Below are 21,414 nucleotides of genomic sequence, written 5' to 3'. Positions count from 1 at the left end.
GAAGGGTTGCAGAGGCACGGTCTGGCCTTGGAGCAGTCATGAAGTGGAGCCATGCCATGCGTCTTCAGACAGGAGCCAGGCGCTGGAGGTAAACGCTGCACAGACAGATAGCAGGGAGTATTTCCACCACGGCAACGTCTGATCTGCCTTGTTTCTGTTGCAACTAGTCATGCCTAGACTGGAGACGCTAAACATATGGAATCAATTCTGCTGACTTAGACCCTTCAACTGCTCACAACGAAACGTGAACACACACTGTTTATTTAACCAAGGGTTTCCAGGCCTTTCCCCTTTGGCAGTCTGGCAAGTGCCCCAGAAAGACTTTGAAGCAATTCCTTCTGGCCACAGGCAGAAAGCGTGGTTCTCTCTCACCAAGACCGTGTTTGTGTATGTGGGGGTGGAGGTGGAGTGTGTGGGGGTGGAGTTGATTCTCTCAAAGGCCCGGAGGTGGGTTTCCAAAGCCCAGGAGAGACTGTCAGTCCCCAACTTCACTTTCTCTACCATGCTGTTCCCAAACCTATACCATACTCCAGATCACAGAAAGCTGAACTCCTCTTATTAAAAAAAAAAAAAAAACACTTTTAAAGAAAATAAGTATATTCTTATAAAATGTGACAATTCTGGAGGAATAAACCCTTATCAAGGCTAATTTGTTAGAGTTCTTCCTAAGTGACAGAAAGCACAGCATCCACTTCAAAAACAGTAAATGAACTTTTGCCTACTTCCTGTAGTAAGAACCCTGGCTATTACATTTAAAACAAACATTTAAAACAATAACAAACACTCTGGAAAAAGCTAAAGCAGTCAAAAGGAGCAAAGCCAGGAAGTTGTATGGCGGCTGCCGAGGGTGGGGGGGGACTTAATGGCGTGGAGTTACAGCTTTCTATGGCTAATCATGGTTGTCAACTTAACTACATCTGGAATCAACTAAAACCTAAGCACCCAGGAATACCTGCGAAGTGTTTCCTTGACTGGCTCATTTGAGGGGAGAAGACTAAGGGCTATGTCTTCCAGAGGCAGCCTACGGAAGAGGACATGGAAGAAGAAAGCGTTTGCTTTTCGCCCGCTTGCCTTCACCACACACAGACAGGCAGGTAAACATTCATAACACACACACAAAAACTTAAACCCAAAATAAAAATGAATATTTTAAAAATATTGTTCCTCTCACATGGTGGGGCCTTCACAAGTAGGTCTACATAGCCAGGAAGGAGAGATGGGGGGTTGACCAGAAGGAAGAGTCCTAGGCGTGACAACCAAGGACAAGCAGGAAGGTCCGAATGAGAATCCTGGAGGGGCCAGGGAGTGAAGCCTCAGCCGCACTGACAAACCAGCCTCACCTCCCCTGAGGAGGGCAGACCTGTCTAAAGCAGCCTGGGGAAGCAATGGCTCTGTCCAGATTTCTGCCACAGCAACCTGCTGAGCAGACAGACACACAGAACTGGCATTCCGTGAGGGAAGGCAGCTTTTAACCCACAGCTCAGCATTTCAACTTTTAAGTTTGTGTCCTTGTTCAGTGGGAGATGCACAAAGTTGGGGCTATCTTAACTTGTGTGGTGGCTTCGTCGTGAATAATTGCCGAAACTCGTCAAGTTCCACACTTAAAATTCTGTGTATCTGGGGACGGAATGGGTGGCTCGGTGGCTAAGAGGACTTAGCTGTTCTTGCAGGGCATCCAGGTGTACCCAGGTGTTCCCAACACCCTCAGGGCAGCTGACAACTCTCTGTAACGCCCATTTGAGGAGATCTGACACCCTCTTCAGCCTCTTAGAACACCATGCATTTGCATGTAGACCACATACCGGCAAAACACCTATATACATAAAACGATTTTAAAAATTTAAGGCCCTTCCAATCCATCAGTTGGAAATTTTCTTTAGGAAAACCTAAATAGCTATTAAGAGATAACTAGATTGTGGCTTTAAAAAAAAAAAAGAAAGAAAAAGGCTCAGCAGTTAAGAATGTACACTGCTTCTGCAGAGGACCCAAATTTGGTTCCCAGCACCCACATCTGGGGGGCTCATTCATCACCTGTACCTCCAGGGAGAACTGATGCCTCTGTCCCCCTCAGGCACCCGTACTCGCATGCCCCTACTAATACACAGATACTTATGAGTGACATCATGGAGAGTTGAAAGAAAAATATTATTGTACAGCATTAATACATCAGTAAGTGCATGGCATATTCACATGTGTCCCTGTAAGGATCTATGAACCATGCTGAGATGTGGCTCAGTTGGTAGAGTGCCTGCCTCGTGTGCAGGAGGTCCTGGGTTCTAGCTCCAGCATGCACTGCATAAACCAGACATGGCACCATACTCTGTGATCCCAGAACTCCAGAGATAGAAGCAGAAGGATCAGAAGTTCAAGGTTATACTCAGCAATATAACAAGTCCCAGGTCACCCTGAGTTACATAAGAACCTATCTAAAAATGAAACAGAAAAGCAGGCATTTCCATCTACAAGCCATTGATGAACTTGACATGAAATGAGACTAAGGTTTGAAACAAGTGAGTAACAGTCTGTATTGCTAACCTTTGAGCTCTTACACTGGGTGGGAAGGCCATGGGTAAATAGTACTCCCTATGCTTTACTTAGACAAGTCTTCCGTATAAAGACTAAAGAATAGATTAGAAAAGAAAAAAATGCAACAGCAAAAAGAAGAAGTAAAGGATATTTATTGGTTGGCCCACCTAGTTAGAATCGCAGCATGCTTGTGTGGTTTAGAGAGAGGAAGCTATGCCCTGTTATTCTCCCTACAAGTCCTAAAACCATGACAGCATCTGACTCGAAGATTCAATCCAGAGTTCTCACTCTGACTTAAGACCCGCCCCTTTCCTTGGATAAGCACAACTACCTCAGTCCTAAATTAACTGCCATGTAATGATACACTTCCTCCTGGAAGGTAGGAAAAGGCTCACCAGCCTTCTCTGAGTATCAGACATTAGATACAATGACTCTGTGGAGTGTAATTAGAGAGGTGACTTAGAATAACCAGACACGGCAGGTCCACACTCCCAAAGAGCAAGTCCGTAGGTCCTGGACTGCCCTGGGCAATTGGGTTTTGCAAACATTTTGTAGATGAGTTTAAAGCTCACCTTCCTAGCTGGGCAGTGGTGGCAAATGCCTTTAAACTCAGCAATTCAGAGACGGGCAGATCTCTGAGTTTGAGTCCTGCCTGTTCTATAGTGCAAGTTCCAGAACAGCCAGGGCTATAAAGAGAAAGCCTGTCTTACAAAACAATAATAACAACTAAAATCACATCGCCTCTGCCTCAGTTGCCTTTTTCCTTATCCTTCAGCCAAAATACTTAGATGACTTGCATTTAATCGTGTATAGCACATTTGCTTTTTTTCCCAAATGTAAAATTACACCCTAACACTAAAAGAGCAGATGTTTAGAATTGATGCCAGTCTCCCCCAAACCCTGAGGCTTCTACTCCAGAGGGCACACCCCATCCCATCTACTCCAGGAAGATTTAGGGTCCTTCATGCTACTCAGAACCCAAGAGCCCACACTCCCAGCACATTTGAAGGGAAGGCTTCATGGTTTGTTCAGGGAAGTCTACAATTTTTTAAGAAGATGACTTTGCACTTCAAGACTATTCTATTTCTCCAGTCAGAGCTGGAGGGGCTGTTTCACTGGGGGTGTGGGGAGCATAGGCAGACAGCATGGACGCTACCAACACTTGAAGAGCCAACTGAGTGATCTGTGTTTTAAATCACATGCCTCCCTTGGTCTCCATTTCCTCATTGTATAATGGATACTGACTGCTGCTCACATCCAGAGAGCTCAGAGCTCTGGGCCGGTTTCAAGAAAGTGTTCCATCTCCTTCCCCTCCAAACAGAAATGTGTTCTACACAGACTCTCATCTATCTTCTCTGATAAATGGGCATTGAGCAGTAACCTAAATGCCCTTCAAGATGACATCTTACCCAAGACAAGAACCTACAGCTTGGTCTCCCAAACTGGTTTTTGCTGTTGTTGTTTTAACTTGCTGTGAATCCAATGAGCTTCCTTTTAATTTTGCTCTAAAAAGTTTAAAGGACAGTCATTTCCAAATCATGTGGAGAATTGTCAAATGCTTACGGGCCGGTTTCATTTCCTGTGTACCAGAGAGGCTGAGGGTCATTCCCAGCAAAACTGGAACACCAGCCACCAGATTCAAGCAGCAATGGGGAATCCATGAATATTTATCACCTCCCAGAGAGTTCCTTGAGCAGTGTGAGGACGGAAAGCAACTTCAGCTAGTGTGAGCCCCGTTCTAATATTTGCCACAAAGACAGCCTGTTCTTGCTTGTGAAACTCCTCATCAAAGCCATAAAGGAGGCCAGCTTGCTGTTAGTAGCTTTAACTAGAAGCCCCGAAGGCTTAAGATAGCAAAGCAACACTTTCTCCAAAACAAACAAGGCTTTCCTTTGTGTGTCTAATGAGGTGAGAGTGTGGCTAGGGCAGATCCTACCATGCTTAGAGTCCCTGGATGCTGAGGTAATTAGAGCTTGCAAGAGCAAGCAGCTCCGGGGTGTCCAACCCATGGCTGAATGTGGCTGAGGGCAGCTATGAGTGTAACCAAATATAAAATTGTAAACTTACTTCAAACATTGTGTGTGTGTGTGTGTGTGTGTGTGTGTGTGTGTGATTTTATCTATTTGATAACTCATTTGCATGTATTCTGAGAGCGAGTGAACCTTACAGGTGTTGCAGTGTCAAAAGGTTGGATGTCCCTGCCAGAAAAGGGATCTTTATCAGAAAGTGTTTACCTAACTGCACACCTGAGGCCCATGAGTTGTGGACAGTACCCCCAGAGAGGAACTGAACAGGAACTCACTCTGTATGGACCATATCATGCTCGGCCAGACAGCACCTCTGAAGAGGTCAACCGAGAAACCTTGGGAGGTTCTAAGTACCAAGAGAAGCACAGATACATCAAATGAATTGTCAGAAAAAACCAGCTAATGAACTAAAATGGCCTTCCTCCAAAACCAAAGGAATATCTTAGTTTTGGCTATACAACTTCTTGTGTATGACCATGGCCTACACGTAGTGGTTTGAATATGCTTGACCCATAGGAAGTAGCATTATTAGGAGGTATGGCCTTGTTGAAATAGGTGTGGTCTTTTTGTAGGAGGCATGTCTCTGTGTAGGTGGGCTCTGAGGTCTCCTAGTGTTCAAGTTCCACTCAGTGCAGAATAGACCCTCCTTCTGGCTGCCTGTGGGAATCTTGGGTGTCTTTGGATCAAGATGCAGAATTGTTAGCTCTCCAGCACCAAGTCTACCTGTACGATGTTCATGCCTCTCACCATGATGATGATGGACTGAACCTCTGGAACTGTAAGCCAGCCCAGGTTAAACGTTTGCCTTTAAAGAGTTGCCTTGGTCATGGTGTCTCTTCACAGCAATAAAACCCAAACTAAGACAGAAGTTGGTACCTGGGGTGGTTCTAGAGGAATAGAAGTATAAGGGTGAATCTTTTAACTATCTGGAATAGCCTTTATAATTTGTTAGCACCTTCAGCTAATGAAACCTTTCCAGTCACTCTCTCCTGAGAGCTGAGAGAATGTGAAAGGCCCGTGGTAAAAACAATATTTCAAAGCTGAAGAGGTAAATACTGTTTATCTTGATCCATCCATTGTGAATGGCAATGGATTAGGGGAACCTTGTACATGAAACTTTCTACAGTTTGGAGGGAAGTAAGGAAAATGATTTTGCTGGTTGGTTGTTCTTAGCACTTTTAGATAAATTGATAAAGAAAAGGAATGAGATCCATGATAAACTTGACCAGCTCCAGATTCTAATGAACAATCTGGAGGTTTCTAAGTGTGCCCTTGAAGAGAATCTTCTCTTCAGCAGTCACAGAGTTCAAGGTGCAGAAAATCAAACCAAAGCCCTCATAATAAAGATGGCTGAATTACAGCGATTGAAGTCTCAACCCGAGAGGGTATCAGCAGTTAAATTAAGGGCATTAATTGGCAAAGAATGGGATCCTATAACTTGGGATGGGGATGTGTGGGAGGACCCTGTAGAAGCTAAGAACTTTGAACCCCTAGACTCTCAAGGGTTTATCTTACCTAAACAAGTAGTGCCCTCAGCCCCACTCTTAAAATATTACTCTTTTTGCCTGAGAAATGTAAAGCCATCATTATCTGATAAACCAGCAAAGATTTTCTTTGAAGAAAATGCCAGAAAGGACAATACTGATGCTCCTCAAGGCCCACTGACAGACCTATAACCAGACTCAAGGCAAAGCAAACCCCTAGCAGGGAGGTAAAGTGTAGTCTATGAGGAAGTACACTACACTACTAAGGAGCTTAATGACTTTGCCAATTCATTCAAACAGAAGTCTGGGGAATATGTGTGGGAATGGGTTTTAAGGGTGTCAGTGGTGGGAAGGGACATAAAACTAGATCAGGCTGAGTTTATTGATATGGAAACTCATGGAGCTTAAAAAGAAAGGTGTCAGAAGTTTATTTGAATGGTTGACTGAAAAGTTTATCAAAAGACAGCCTTCGGAAAAGAAGTTGGAGATGCTTGATAGCCCTTGGCTTAGTGTTGATAAAGGGATTTTAAGGCTCAGGGAAATTGCAATGCTAGAGTGGGCACACTATGTAAAACCTAATCCTCCACAATGGGAAGGCCCGGGACATATGCCCTTTACGTAATCCTATAAGATGCAAACTGGTGAGAGGGGCACCAGCACATTTGAAGGGTTCTATTCTTGCCCTTTTCCTTGTGCCAGACCTTAGGGTTGGAGATGCTGGTGCTCAACTGGATGAACTGAATGCAATGGGTTTAATTGGGTCCTGAGGTAGTGGGGCCAAGTGGCAACACTAAATTGCTAGAGGCAAGGTGATCATAGTTATCATAATGGGCAACACAGACAAAACAACGTGCCTAACGACCTGACCCGTAATGAATGGTCAGCACAGGCGAGGTGAGTTTTATAATGGCATGACTCGTATGGACCTTTGGTACTGGCTAATTAGTCATGGTGTTTCCAAGCATGAAATAGATAAGAAGCTTACTGAATTTCTGTTTGGTCTGTATAAGCAGAAACATTCTCAAACAAATGAAAAAGGTTACATTGGATCATGGCAGAAGGCAATCTCAGCCAGTGAATCAATTTCCAGGGCTTGAGCCTGTTTGCAGATCCAAGAACCCCTTGAATGAAAGGGCAGCCAGTTACCCCTGAGGAAGGACCTTCATAAGACACCTAAAAGTTTTGCTGTTAGCCTTTCTTCTGTTCTTCCCCAGAGGGACCTACAGCCTTTTACAAGGGTAACTGTAGAGTGAGGGAATAGAAACAATCAGACTTTCTGGGGCCTATGGGACACTGGTTCTTTTTTTTTTTTTTTTTTTTTGGTTCTTTTTTTCGGAGCTGGGGACCGAACCCAGGGCCTTGCGCTTCCTAGGCAAGCGCTCTACCACTGAGCTAAATCCCCAACCCGGGATACTGGTTCTTAACTGATGCTAATTCTGGGAGATCCCCAAAAACACTGTGGCCCACCAGTAGGGGTTTATGGAGGCCAGGAGATTAATAGAGTTTTGGCTGAGGTCTGATTCACAGTAGGTCTAATAGGTCCCTGAACTCATCCTGTGGTCATTTCCCCAGTTCCAGCATGTATAATTGGAGTAGATGAACTTAGAAGTTGACGGAATTCTCACATTGTCTCCCCAACCTGTGGACTAAAGGCTATTTTGGTTGGAAAGGCTAAAAGGGAAGCCTTTAGAGTTACCTCTGCCAAAGAAAATAGTGAATGAAAAACAGTATCATATACCTGGAAGAACTGCAGAAATTAGTGCCACCATCAAGGACATGAAAGATGTAGGGGGGGTGGTTCCTGCCACATCTTCCTTTAATTCTCCTATCTGGCCAGTGCAGAAGACAGACAGATCATGGAGAATGACAGTTGACTAGCAAAAGCTAAATCAGGTAGTAACCCCGATTGCAGCTGCTCTACCAGATGTAGTGTCCTTAATTTGAGCACTGGGAATAAGTCCACCTACACAGTGACACAGGTCCTCCAAGGAGGCTACACCTATTCAAAAAAGGCCACACCTCCTGATAGTGCCACTTCCCATGGGCCAAGCATATTCAAACTACCGCACTACACAAAGCCAAGATCTCTGTTCTTGGTCTTTTCTTGTCTCTGCCCTCTCTGCCTTTCTACCACCTCAAGACTTACAGAAAATCCCTTTGATCATTGAGTCAAATGATGAAAAATGAACAGGCTAGAAGGATAATAACATACTCTGGAAGTAAATGTAGATTTCTTGATGAGATCATCTAGGCCTTCAAGTAACCACACATCCACTGAGCCCACCAACTGAGAGAGTTCAGGGAATGAGTAGCAACAGGCTTCCATCTGCTTGATGTTGGAACTGAGTGTAAGCTTTCCACAAAACTAGGGCTCTTGCTGTATAGTAAATGACTTCCCACCAAGCACAAGCCAGGGGATGGACGGAAAAAACAAGCAAACCACGGCAAAAACTAAAGCCAGTGATCAAGAACAGCCTCTCTTGATAAGCGTCTCAGTATTCTTATTCCCTGAATGGAGTCCACAGAGAGGAGAGGATGTACCTTGCCTGTCAGGATTCATCATTACTGTTTCAGCTACAGGAAGAAGAGCAGACACAGTGGAGGGGAAGCCCAGGGTACAGACTTACCCAAGGACAGAGGCTGAAGAATATCCAGCATGAGAGAGGAGAGGCTGGGTCTACCTCCTGGCTAGCAGACATCTCTGATAGCACGATCATCAAACGGGAAGCAGGACGGCACCCAGAACCTACCTTCCTCTCCACTTCCCATAGTACAGTGCAATCTACACACAGACCCTCGTATCTGCACAGAATTAACAATGCTCATTTTCTTGCAGAGGCCACCAAAGGAAAGACCTGGATCCAATCACTTAAAAAGCCGGAACCAAAACAAATAAAAAAACACAAAGCAAACCCACACCCACTTTGGCGTAGAGCTACGCAGGAAAAGTGGAGCCAGAATTGGACCTCATTTTTATGCCTTCCTGTGAGGCACATGACAGGAAGTTATTCCTCTGGCAAGTCGAGCCTGTACTCCACAAAGAAGGTAGGGGACAGGGGTTGGTAGTGCCAGTCTCTTCTGGGAGACTCCTAGTTGGGTTTTGCTGGCAGAATTAGTAGGAAGCAAAATCCTAAAGGGCTGTATAGCAAAGGACTCAGGCACCCAGAACAACCACCCCACAGCCTCTTCACCAAACCTCTGTAGGAAAGGAAGGTGGGAAAACAGGGTCTAGTACAGCCCGGGGTAGCCTCAAACTTGATATGCAGCCAAGGATGACCTTGAAATTTTGACCTTCCTGCCTACACCTCAGATTGCTGGGATTATAGGTATATGTCAGTACGTATGTAATTTTAAACTTATTATTGGAGAATTTCATATATGTATATACTGTATATCTACCGCCCAACTCCCCTCTTTAACACCTCCCAGATTCCCCCTCCCAAGTTCATGTCCTCTTTTTATTTATATTTTACAACTGGCGCTGATTCCAATTACTGCTGCAGGTATCACAGGAGTGTAGATCCACCCACTAGAGCATGGGCCACCGAAAACCACCCTCCTAAAGAAAACCGGGTCTCTCTCCTGCCAATAGCTCTTCAGGTAGAAGCGATTCCTGGTGAGCCAATCCCCATACCTGACTTAGGCAACGCTGGGGCTTACAACCAGTGCAGTGTGCGATAGACACGCACTCTCCCGACCCAGCTACATCTGAACCTTCTACCCTCGTGGTTCGGGGTTTTATTTGGGAAGCATTCCAGTAAAAAACAAAAAAGAACTTTTACTCAACACCCTTTGTCTAGGAAAAGGAACTGCCCACCCCTAAACTGGACTCTCAAGCACAGAGGAGCACCATTGGCGATCATAGCACTGACCGTTCGGCATTTACAGCATGCTATTTGCCCATCTCATCTTTGCAGCACGTCCTAGATTGCTTTTCCTGTTGCCGTGATGAGGTGCTGACCAAATTTGACTTGGGAAAGAGAGGGTTTATTGGGCTTATCAGTGTTGTTTGGCTTGCAGACCATCAGTGGAAGCCAAGGCAGGAACCTGACAGCAGGAATTGTAGTAGAAGCCATGGAGGGCTGCTGTTTGTTGACCTGTTCCCACAACTTGCTCAGCTCCTTTCTTATATGGCCCAGGACTACCTAGCCAGTAAAGGTTCCACCCACAATGGGTTAGGCCCTTCCTCATTGTTGGGAAACTCCCCCCAACCCCCACCCCCGCTCCCCCCAACCTCCCATCCCTGCTATTAAGGTGGTCTACCAGGACCAGACAGCTACCTGAGCTCAGCCCAAAATGGAGGACTCCCTTTTCCAGCCATGCTTTCTCCTCCTGACCTTATGGGGGAGCCTGACGCCCACATCCTCTCCCTGAGGAATGTCAGGTAGTCTTTGGTGAAATTACAGGTTTGACTCCCCTTTCTCTCAATAAGAACCTGCAGGGCAAGCACTTGGAATGCCTCTCCATGAAAACGAGGTATTCCCAGTACCTTAAGCCCCAGCTATTGCACACTCACCATGAAAATCCCTTCCCACTCTCCAAGGTTCATATAGTCCTTGTTCATCTCAAATAAAGAACACAGCTGTGTCACTGAACACCTGTCTAAAAGAGAAGCTGCCTCCCACCTCCCAGGCATTCACAGCAGCAGGACTAAGATCCTGCTGGCACACCTCCCAGATAGGTTTAGGTTGTGTCAAGTTGACAAAAAAACTTACTCTAACACAATAGTTCTATGAAAGTGTCCCGTTGTACCAAAAACAGTCTAGGGGTTCTAAGACATAACCACCTCCCCAAGGCCCATAGAGTTCAGCCCTGCATTTCCTACATATAGATGAGGCCCGACCCAGAGCCCTGTGCTTTGAGTTATGGTGAAACTGGTTCCTATCCGAAGTCAAAGTCCTTGGAGAAATGCAAGTTTTAGAGAGGGGAGGAGACTGGAGTGAAAGAGGGGAAGCAGCCGAGAGAACATGGAGGCGGATGTTGAGATTCCTCTCTGCACACTTACAGGTTGTTATGAATATTCTTAAGAGATGGAGGTGTACAGGGCTTTATATGTCTAGGTGGGCAATTATATCTTATCAATTGGATCAGAGGTTATTGTGTTGTGTGTTCTTTCATGTGGCGATTTAATTGAATTCAAGAGAGTGTGTGGTGTGGCTGGAAGCACTGGGCCGCCACGGAATTGGGATGTGTATGTCTGGCATGGTGGCAACCTGCCTTGGGAACTAGATGGGTAGAGAGATTGTTGCCAGGCTCAGAGAGTAGCCATCAGCAGTGTGATATGGGATGGAGCAAAGCGGGTGAGACGCTTTGCTGACTGAGATGAAGATATCTAACAGATGTCTTAGGGCACTATGGTACCAGACCTAGTGCTGGATAAAGACAGTGTTGTTTTAATTTTACAGCAATAGGGAAGATGGCTTGGTTAAGGGTATGCACCGCTCTTGCAGAGGACAGCACTCTCTGGTGGTTTCCAACTTCCTGAAACTCCAATTTCAGAGCCTCAGACACTCTCTTCTGGTCTCCGTCGGGCATGCATAGGTGCACATACAACATGCAGACAAAACACTCATAGACACGAAGCAAAAATCAATAAATACTTTTTAAAAAGCCGTTTAGTGCTAGGAAGGTGACACAGAGGTGGCCAGGGCAACAGCAACAAGGGGGAAATGACTAGAAATGAGTCAAACAAGGGCAGAGGCCCTGTAAGGCTTTACAGGACCTGGAAATCTGGCAAGGGACAGGAAGCCATTGGAGGATGTTTCACTTGGGGACAACACAATTGGATTTGTTATGAAAGCCCGAATCTGGCTGTCGTGTGGGGAGTGGCTGGGGTACATGATTGTCTAATGTCCTAACTCATCTTTCCTACCTGTCAATCTGCTGTGACTCACTAGCCCTCCTTCCAGAACTATCTAGCGATTCTTTCCAAAAGTAAGGATTACAATCCTAATTTTGAGCTGGAGAGATGTCTTAGTGGTTAAGAGAACTGACTGTTTACCAGAGGACCCATGTTCAATTCTCAGCCTGATCAGAACTACCTGTAACTCCAACTTCAGGGACTCAATGCCCTCTGGTGGTCTCGTTGGGAACTATGCATACACAGGACGCACAGACACACATAACCGAAACACCCATACAAATAAAAATTTTTTTTTAAAAAATTAAAGCATAATTTTGTTAATTTAAAAATAGCTGTATCTTGCTCGAAACCTTAAAGAACTTCACAAAAGTTATTCTTTCAAATAAACCCACTTACTTCCAAAAGGCAAGAGGAGTCACTATTAAAAAAAAATGGCCGTAAGCAATACAACCACTTAGAGTTCTTGGGAAAATGTTTATAATAAGTTGGAATATCTGTTTTTGCTGTCAGTTTAAGAAATTGACCATTTTAAAAGCCCAGTTTGTTCTCAGGGTTCACACATATTAATCACAGACTAAGTCACCAGACAGGCTTCACTTCTACACACTTTCTTTTTTTTTTTTTTTTTTTTTTTTTAGTTACAGATGCCATTTATTTCATGTTGCATGTTGTTTCTACTTTTTTTTTTTTTTTTTTTTTTACAGTGCTATTTTTTTTTTTTATTTATTAACTTGAGTATTTCTTATATACATTTCGAGTGTTATTCCCTTTCCCGGTTTCCGGGCAAACATCCCCCTCCCCCCTCCCCTTCCTTATGGGTGTTCCCCTCCCAACCCTCCCACCATTGCCGCCCTCCCCCCATAGACTAGTTCACTGGGGGTTCAGTCTTAGCAGGACCCAGGGCTTCCCCTTCCACTGGTGCTCTTACTAGGATATTCATTGCTACCTATGGGGTCAGAGTCCAGGGTCAGTCCATGTATAGTCTTTAGGTAGTGGCTTAGTCCCTGGAAGCTCTGGTTGCTTGGCATTGTTACTTCTACACACTTTCAAACTTCTCCTTCATCCTTTTCCCCTCCCTGGCCCTCCCTAGGCACACATGAATGCCCCTTATACTGCTCTGTGCCCACCCCCACCCCTCCGCCCTGTGAATCAGGGCCTGAGCAGAGAGGAAGGCTTGGAACATGTTTCCCAGCATCTCCAATTCAGGTAGAAGAAAACTGAGAAACTCTTTCTCAGAAAGCATTTTAAGCCTTTCTATGGCTGTCTAAATCTGTTAGCTACAGAACTCCATCAAATGTTTTCTAAACTTAGAAAATAAAGCACAGATTTTAAATTATCAAATAAAAGCGTTGGTTCCTGTCACTCTTCCCTTGCCTACCACACTTACAGCCTCCAAAACGATGTATGGCCTGCCAGCACTAGTAGCAAAAGTACCCGCGACTTGCAGCGGATTATTAAGAGTAGACCTGGCAGAAAGGTTGAGGAATTTTTGAAGATTTCGTAATGGAGTAGAGAGCAGTCTCGGTTCTTTGCTCATTTTTGGTTCTTGATGTTTGTTGCAATATTGTCATGTTGCCTCAAACTACAAATTGCTTATTTGGTTTAATGTGCAAGGAAAGAATTGTTTCAAAAAATGTGGAAAAACGAACCAAACTTTCCGGGTAGTCTTAAAAGGCAAACTTCAGTCAACCCGATTCAAGATCAAAGAGACTAAACCACATTCCGAATAGAAACAGATCTTTTAGGGCAGGGGCAATACCTGAAATGTGCTTGCTTACAGTAGTACTCTTCCAACCCCTCCCACTTCTATTTCTTTTCGGAAAAGCCTAGTTTGTATTTTCCCAGCTTCTTCACGAAGTACCTCAGTGTCATCTGTTGGAGGAACCTGCCATACTTGTTTGCGCTAATCAATCCAGCATGTCAAATTGAACCGCTTGTGAGAACACTTAAGGTCCGAGGTGAACGTAGACGCTACCCAAACAAAACAGATTCCGCTCCACAGTAATAATAGTGAAGCACCGTATAGCACCTCCCCCCTGCTTCTTTCAGGCTTCTTACACTCGCAGGGTGTCCCCGCAGAGGAGGGCCAACACAATGTTCATCAGAGCCCAGGGGAGAAGTCAGAACCAGTCTTTCCCTGGCACCTAGCCTCCGTGCAACGCCACGCGCGAACGGCAGTAACCAACTCTTGCAGCTCTTACTGGTTCGCGGTGTGGAATTACCTAGGAATCCTCGGTCTGTGACTCGCAGAACTCCCGCCAAAGTACGGCCAGGCCAGATAGTGTTGAGGGTAAAGTTCTCGGTGCATGCCACGCCAGACCTGAGCTGCTTTTCTTACAGGCTCAAAGTTGGGTGCTCTCAGAGCGCCTGTGGTAACGGGAAGCTCTGGGTGCCCACCGGTTCCACTAAGACGAGCACCCCAGGACCTGGCTAGGGATCCCCCAGGACCCTCGACGGCTTGCTGGAATGAGCAGCAGCTCCGCGAGACCCCGCAGCCCTCACTCACCTCCATTCCAGAGTGCAGATAGCAGCAGCAGCCCCAGCAGTAGTGGGGCCAGAACCATCGCGGGGCCGCGGATCTGGCAGTTCTCTCCGGACAAATGCACGGACACACCAACGTCCCAAACTCGTAGGTCGCCGTCCCAAACTCGCCGGTAACCGAGCGCACCAGGGGAACGCCTCAGTCCCGGCCGCCCGGGTAGCAGGCGCCGGAGTGGCAGCGCCGAGTTAGGGATCGGGGGCGTCTTAAGTTGGAAGAGGCGGGGCCAGGGCTTAGGCCCGGGAGGGGCCAGCAGGTTGGAGTGGACAGGGGCGGGTAGGGGGAAGGGCAAAGAGAGCTGAGAAGGAGGGAACTGGAGGAGAGGGCGGGCAGGGGAGGATCCAAGGCCAGGGCCCTAGGGAGGGTGGAGGGGCGGGGCAGAGGTGAATGGAACTTGGGCCAACTCCAGCAGGTTACCCCCCGGCCTGAGTGTGTCGGAAGAGTGGAAGGGAGGTACTGGAGGAGAAGGAAAAGAAGATGGAATAGAGCTAGGGAGGGCGACCATCTTGAGCTAAAAGGATTGAGAGATGGAGAGGAAGGGGAGGGGGCTAAGAAAGAGAATGATCGGGAGGAGGGTCTCTGGCAACTCCGCAACATCGGAGTCTCACTCTGTATGGGTAGGTGGGAGGGCTTGGAAAGGGTAGAGGGAGACTTTGGTAGAGGGCGCTGATGCAGCTCCAAGACCTTTGAGGGTTAGTGGGTCCAGCTGCCTCGGAGGGGCAGCGATTCTGCAGTCCAAGCTCTACTGGCCTGAGAGGTCCTGGCAGCTGCACTCCAGAGGCTGTGGCCACCGTGGCAGCACACACTGCGGTGCCGGGAATTCCTCCTGGCTACTGAATCGGAGTGCAAGAGCGGACCCTGGCGTCAGGTTCTTGCAGCCACCACTGGAGAGGTTAGTTCAGGGAGCACTAAGCCGAGTCTTATAAGGAGGGAGTTTGGAACAGGGATGGAAGAAACAGTGCTTGTAGCGGGAAAGGGTGGAAGGTCCAAGACAGCAGCATCAGATTGTGAATTCTGTTGTGAATTTCAAAGAAACGGAAGGTGCTTTTTCTAGCAATCAAACAAATACTTTAAATTGTGTATGAGGCTTTCTTAAAGGAAATAGAATTATTTGTTTTCTTTGGAGATAAGATCACATTAGGGCCTAGAGTAAATAGCCCCGATGAATTTAAAGTATTTATTACTGAAACTAAGGACAGACACAAGCACTGTGATGCCTACAATCATCTCCTTGCATCTCTAGCCCTGCAGAAGGACATCAAACCAGAAGGGCAGGATTAAACAGACCCTTGATTGCTGATTGATATGAAAGAGCCCAGTTTACTGTGGATGGTGCCTGGGTAGGTAATCCCGGGATGTATAAGAAAGCAAACTGACCAAGCCAAGGGAGCAAGGCAGTAAACAGAGTTCCTCTATGGCTCCTGCTTAAGTTCTTGCCTCCAGGTTCCTCCCTTGAATTCCTCTGGCTTTCCTTCATGATGCATTCCAATTGTAAGCTGAAACAAACTATTTTCTCCCTAAATTGCTTTTGGTCATCACAGCAATAGACATCTACTTAGGACAGAAAGGGTCTTGCTATGTTACCCAGGCTGGACTTGAATTTGAATATCTGGTTATGCAAACACTCCAGCTTTCTTAGTAACTAGAACTACATGTGCGTGTGCGTGTGCGTGTGCGAGTGTGTGTGCGCGTGTGTGCATGCGTGCCTGTGTGCGTGTGTGTGTGTGTGTGTGTGTGTGTCACTATGTCCACTATGTCTTGCTTAAATCTCAGCTTTCTTTTTTTCTTTTAAAGGCAAGGTCTAACTATTTAGCCCTAGCTGGCATGGAATTGACTACGCAAACCAGACTGGTCTCAAATTCAGAGATCCATCTGTTCTGTCTTCCATGTGTTAGATAGAATTAAAGGTGTGTGCCACCATGTTCAGGACAGATGTGACTTTTTTCCTCTTTGGATAATTTCTTTAGCTGCATTGTGTATGGGTGTTTTGACTGCATGCATGTGTGTGCCGGTTACCCATGGAAGTCTGAAGTGGGTGTTGGATCTCCTGGAATGTAGTTATAGAGAGTTGCGAGCCACCAGATGGGCACCATGAATTGAAAATTGGTCCACTGCAAGAAGAACAAGTGCTCTTAACCACTGAGCCAACTTTCCAGCCTCAGATCTGTCTGTTAATGGGGTCTCCCTTGTAGAGTACTGTTTTATAGGTCACCCTAAATGTAGTAAGGATGAAGCATTGGCCATTTTATTAGATTCACAGATTCGGACAGAGGAAATGGATTATCTTTTCTCTGTGGCCTCTGTCTGTGACCTTCAAGTGGCTAGCACCTGGAGTGACCCCAGTGGGAAAGGACCCGAGAGTCTGTGGCCTGGCTTTGCACATCAGCATTATTGGAAGACAGCCATCACAGGCAATATTATCTCTGTCGTTTTTGTGCTGAAGTGGCAGGGCTGAGTAGTATGAACAGAGATTAAATGGTTCACAAAGCCATATAATCCAGCCCTTTACATAGTCAGCCAAGCCCTGGACTAAAGGTTAGTTCATTTACATAGCTGCTGCCTGCACTGGCATGATTTGGAGACAAGGGCTTTGGACCAAAGGATCTAGACAAGCTTAGAGGAAGTCAGTCGGGCATGGGAGCTCAGAGCTCCAAGAGTGTGCAATCCAGTGACCAAGGTAGACGCTGCTGTGTGCTGCTGAGTGATGGAGCCAGAAGTCAAGTGGCTCTCAGAGTGAAAGCAATGCCAAGCCACACTTGAAGCCACACACCATAAACTCTTCATGAGAGATGTGTCAAAGAGCTTGCAGTTATGTTTGCAAACCTCCACAGCATGCAGACCTAAAACATAAGCTGCATGCCGACCTATAGTATCGCTTACTGTACGCCCAAATGAAATTGTAATTTTTTGACTGCTTTTCTTGTTACCAAGCTACTCGGAGAGAAATGTGAGACAAAATAGAATTAGACTCTATTTTCCATACCTGTTTCCATGTTTGTAGAATGCCCCGTGTACAGCATTTATGCAATTTCAGAGGCCAACAATGTCCTAGAACCCATGACTCAATGACACTACATAGCCCAGAGCCTTAGATCTACTGTTGTTTTTCCATTGTTATTGTTGTTTGTTTTGTTTTGTTTTTCTTTTTGGTTTTTCAGGAAAGCATTTTTCTGTGCAGATCTGGCTGTTCTGGAACTGGCTTTGTAGACCAGGCTGGCCTCAAACTCAGAGATCTACCTGCCCCTGCCTCCCGAGTGCTGCGATTAAAGGCATACATCACCACCGAACAGCTAGATCTACTGCTTATTAACTAACCAAAGGAGGGATTATCCAGGCCTGTAGTATTATTTATCCAGGGCCAGAGAGGATAATTTCTACTGATTCAGTAGTATAGCTGCCTATAACCAACATAAAGTGTGAGCGTGATCTAGGTATCAAACATGTTTAATACATCAGTGACTGGCTGAAGACTCTCAAAGGCCCCAATTGTGCCAGACCATTCATGAAAGGTTAAGATTCTTCAATGGATGCCACCCCTCCCCTTCTTTGAGATAAGCCATTCGTGCATCTTAAATTTCATTCAAATTTGCTTTATAGCTGAGGACGACCTTGCACTTCAGGTCCCTGTGCCTCACTTCTCTAGTGCCGGGATTACAGATGTGTGCCACTCTACCTGGCTTTGTGTGGAGCTGAGGATCAAACCCAGGGCTTGTTGTGCTTGTGTGGCAAGTACTCTGAGGTACACCCCCAGCCCCATGACGTCATGCTAAACCCAAATCCTGCTCCGTAGCCTCCTAACCACTGTCTCCTGCACTTTTCAGTATTGTTCTTAGTCGGGACCTATAATTTACTCCTGCTTCTGTTCCACTAGCGTACCCTCCCCCAGTAGTGCATCCTCACCCCCAACCCTCCATCCTGTCAGCCAGACTCCCTCATCTACTGCGCCATAGTTCAGACTGCCTATTGGCATTGATTGGGATCTAGACATCAAACTGATCCTAGGATACTCTACAAATGACCATGCGGCAAGAAATGACCGTAATCTACTTTCTGTACTAGAAACTTCATTACATAAACGGGCCATTATCTTTAATTTCAGGTATGAACGGATGCCTAGGAGGTGTGGCTGAGACAGTACATGGCTCCTCCAGCAGGGAGCCTTTATCTCACGTCATCTAGTACCAGTTGAGGCCTGTCCCACTCTGGCTGTCGTCCAGCCAGAACCCACACTATAGTCCTTCAGTAACTGCACCTGGGTGTTTCTCTGGTGAATCATATCACCCACACTCATATTCCTGCTCTCCTTGAGTGGGAGTGGAATTCTCCTTGATACCGTAAGAGCATCTAATGTCCTTCTCCAAAGTTTCTGACTTTAAATTTTGAGTCAAGGGATGGAGAGAGATGGTTTAGAGATTAAGAGGCCTGTATGTTCTTCCAGAGGTCCTGAGTTCAATTTTCAGCAACCAGGTGGTGGCTCAGAACCATCTATAATGCGATCTGATGCCCTCTTCTGGTGTGCAGGTGTACGTGCAGATAGAGCACTCATACAATACATAAAATAAATAAATCTTTTCAAAAAATTATTAAAAGGAATTTGGGGTCAAGAGATGATTCCAAGGGGGATATAAGAGGGTAACAGAAAGAGAATGTGATAAAAATAGATTCTGTATATGGGGCATGTGTTCATAATAAACCCATTACTGCATATAATTAATATATGCTAATGACGCACTAGAAAATTAATTAATAATTCTCTATCAGCCCTGGTTGCTGCATTTATCTACAGACCTCTAGGCCTCTTCTCATCCACAGAACGTTTCATCCCGTGCTCGATGACCACTTCTTTCACTTCACCGTGACATAGCTCTCGACATGTTCTTCAAGTTTGCTGGGTAACTGGGATGATGCAAAAACAAGGAGAGTCCACTCAGAATGGCGAAAGCCATAAAGGGAAGGTAACATCTTGGGGTTTCATGGGAGGATCAAATAGTGCCTAGGAGCGACCATTCAATGTGCTCCACACCACACTGAGATGACAGTGCACACCCCTTGGGGAAGTAGGTTTATGCTACTGTAATCCCTTTGGACCTGTCTTGTCAGAGTTCCTATTGCTGCAATGAAACAGCATGACTAAGCAACCTGGGTAGGGAACGACTTATTTGACTTTTCACATCACTGCTCACCATGGAAGGATATCTGGACAGGAACCCGAACAGAGCAAAGACCTGGAGGCAGGAGCTGATACTGATGCCATGGAGGGGTGCTGCTTACTGGCTTGCTCTCTTGGCTTGTTCAGCCTGCTTTCTACAGAACCAAGGACAACACCAGCCCAGGGATAGCATTACCTGCCCTGGGCTGGGCCTCATCAATCCCTAATAAGTGCCCTGTGTGCTTGCCTACAGTCTGATCTTATGGAGGGATTTTTCTCAATTGAAGTCCTCTCCCCTCAGATGACAATAGCTTGTGTCAAGTTGACGTAAAATTAGCCAGCACAGGAACTGAATTGAATACAAGTAATGTTGCAGCTGTATAAGTAGGTCTTAAAGAAGGCTTAACTTTCAACATCTCATTGATTCCTTTAGGAAGCCGTGGACTATGACCTGCTTAATTTCAGGTATCATCTGGCGTGTATGAAGCACTGCTGAGACGATGCATAGCTCCTCCAGCAGGGAGCCTCTAGCTCATAGAGTCCAGGCCTGGACCACTCGGGTTGAGGCCTGGACTGCTCTGGCTATGGACTGTTCCTCCCCAGAACTCACACTACAATCCTTTAGTAACTGCATCCAGGTTTTCTCTTCCTGACTCATACCACCCACCCTCACATTCTTGCCTGTCTCTCACCAAAGTAGTAACGAAAGAATGTGCACCATAATCCAAGGTGATCTGGGGTAAGAGATACAGAGGGGTGAGGTGCCCTCTGTAAGGAAGCGACCAGACGCACCCAAGCATATCTGAACCCAGGAATCCTAATGTGGAGGCTCAGGGGGATTTTTCTGTCTGCTGCCTTCACAGGCATTGTCCTAAGGCAACATCGGTCTCAACCACAGAGTCCAGGTGCAAATCATCTCTCTCCCTGTTTTCTATCAACAATGCTGACAAGCTGGCATGGATCTCCCTGATCCTCCTCAGACCTATGATTACAAAGCAACATTATAAATGAGTGTGCTTCATGCCGTTGGCTGGTGCTCAAGGCCATACAGAGACTTTAGCAAAGCCTCTCAGGTCAATTCCAAGCCTGCTGGAAGGAATCCACCCAGCACAGTGGCTCCTGAAGTTGTTGAAAGTGAAATGGCACTAGTAAAATGCCGTCAGCGAACACAGTAATGGGAAAAGGGTATTGTATTTTGTAGAGTATTGACCTCTCCATTCCCACCTCTGTAAGATCATCCATCCGATAGGCTGAAAAGCTTACTAGTAGCAAACCTCCCAGCCCCACCCAATTAGAAATGATACAGTACCACGGAAAGCTATGTTTTACTGTACTGAACAACATATGGACGAGAACTATTGATATGTATAGTTTCTTGGGAAATGCGATGTTGTGGATATAAAAGAATCCTTTTTGCTATTTATTTTAGATTTAATTATTTGTTTTGATTGTGTGTGTGTGTGTGTGTGTGTGTGTGTGTGTGTGTGTGTGTAAAACAGAGTCTCACATAGGCCAGGCTAGTTTCAAACTCACTAGGCAACGCTGACAATGACCTTTAACTTCTAATCCTCCTGCCCCATGTGAGAGTCCTTCTACTGTCCTAGGAAAAGCATGAGAAATGCAAGTTCCCAAGCACTTCTCCGTAGCCTCTGCTTCAGTTCCTTCCCTGAGGTTCCTGCCTTGACTTCCTGCCCTGATTTCCTGAATGACGTAAGATAAAATGAACCATTTGCTACAAAAGTTGTCTTTGGTCATTTTACCACAGCAATAGGGAGCTAAGATATTTCAGAGAGGGGCTATCAGAGTAGGTCTTGCCATCATGTAGG

The 21,414-nt window shown here is 45.9% G+C and overlaps 1 protein-coding gene across 1 annotated transcript in view; it reads right to left on the bottom strand.

Annotated features, from left to right (window-relative positions):
- Positions 1–14,503, bottom strand: part of Mertk (MER proto-oncogene, tyrosine kinase) — a 105,865-nt gene extending 91,362 nt beyond the window's left edge. The window contains 1 exon segment of the mRNA NM_022943.1: positions 14,407–14,503. Within this exon segment, the coding sequence (NP_075232.1) occupies positions 14,407–14,464 (58 nt within the window). The 5' untranslated portion in view covers positions 14,465–14,503.
- Between the last annotated feature and the right edge of the window lie 6,911 nt (positions 14,504–21,414).

The sequence above is a fragment of the Rattus norvegicus genome, chromosome 3, assembly GCF_021556685.1.
Source record: "Rattus norvegicus strain SHRSP/BbbUtx chromosome 3, alternate assembly SHRSP_T2T, whole genome shotgun sequence".
NCBI lineage: Eukaryota > Metazoa > Chordata > Mammalia > Rodentia > Muridae > Rattus > Rattus norvegicus.
This window is presented reverse-complemented; position numbering and strand designations above follow the sequence as displayed.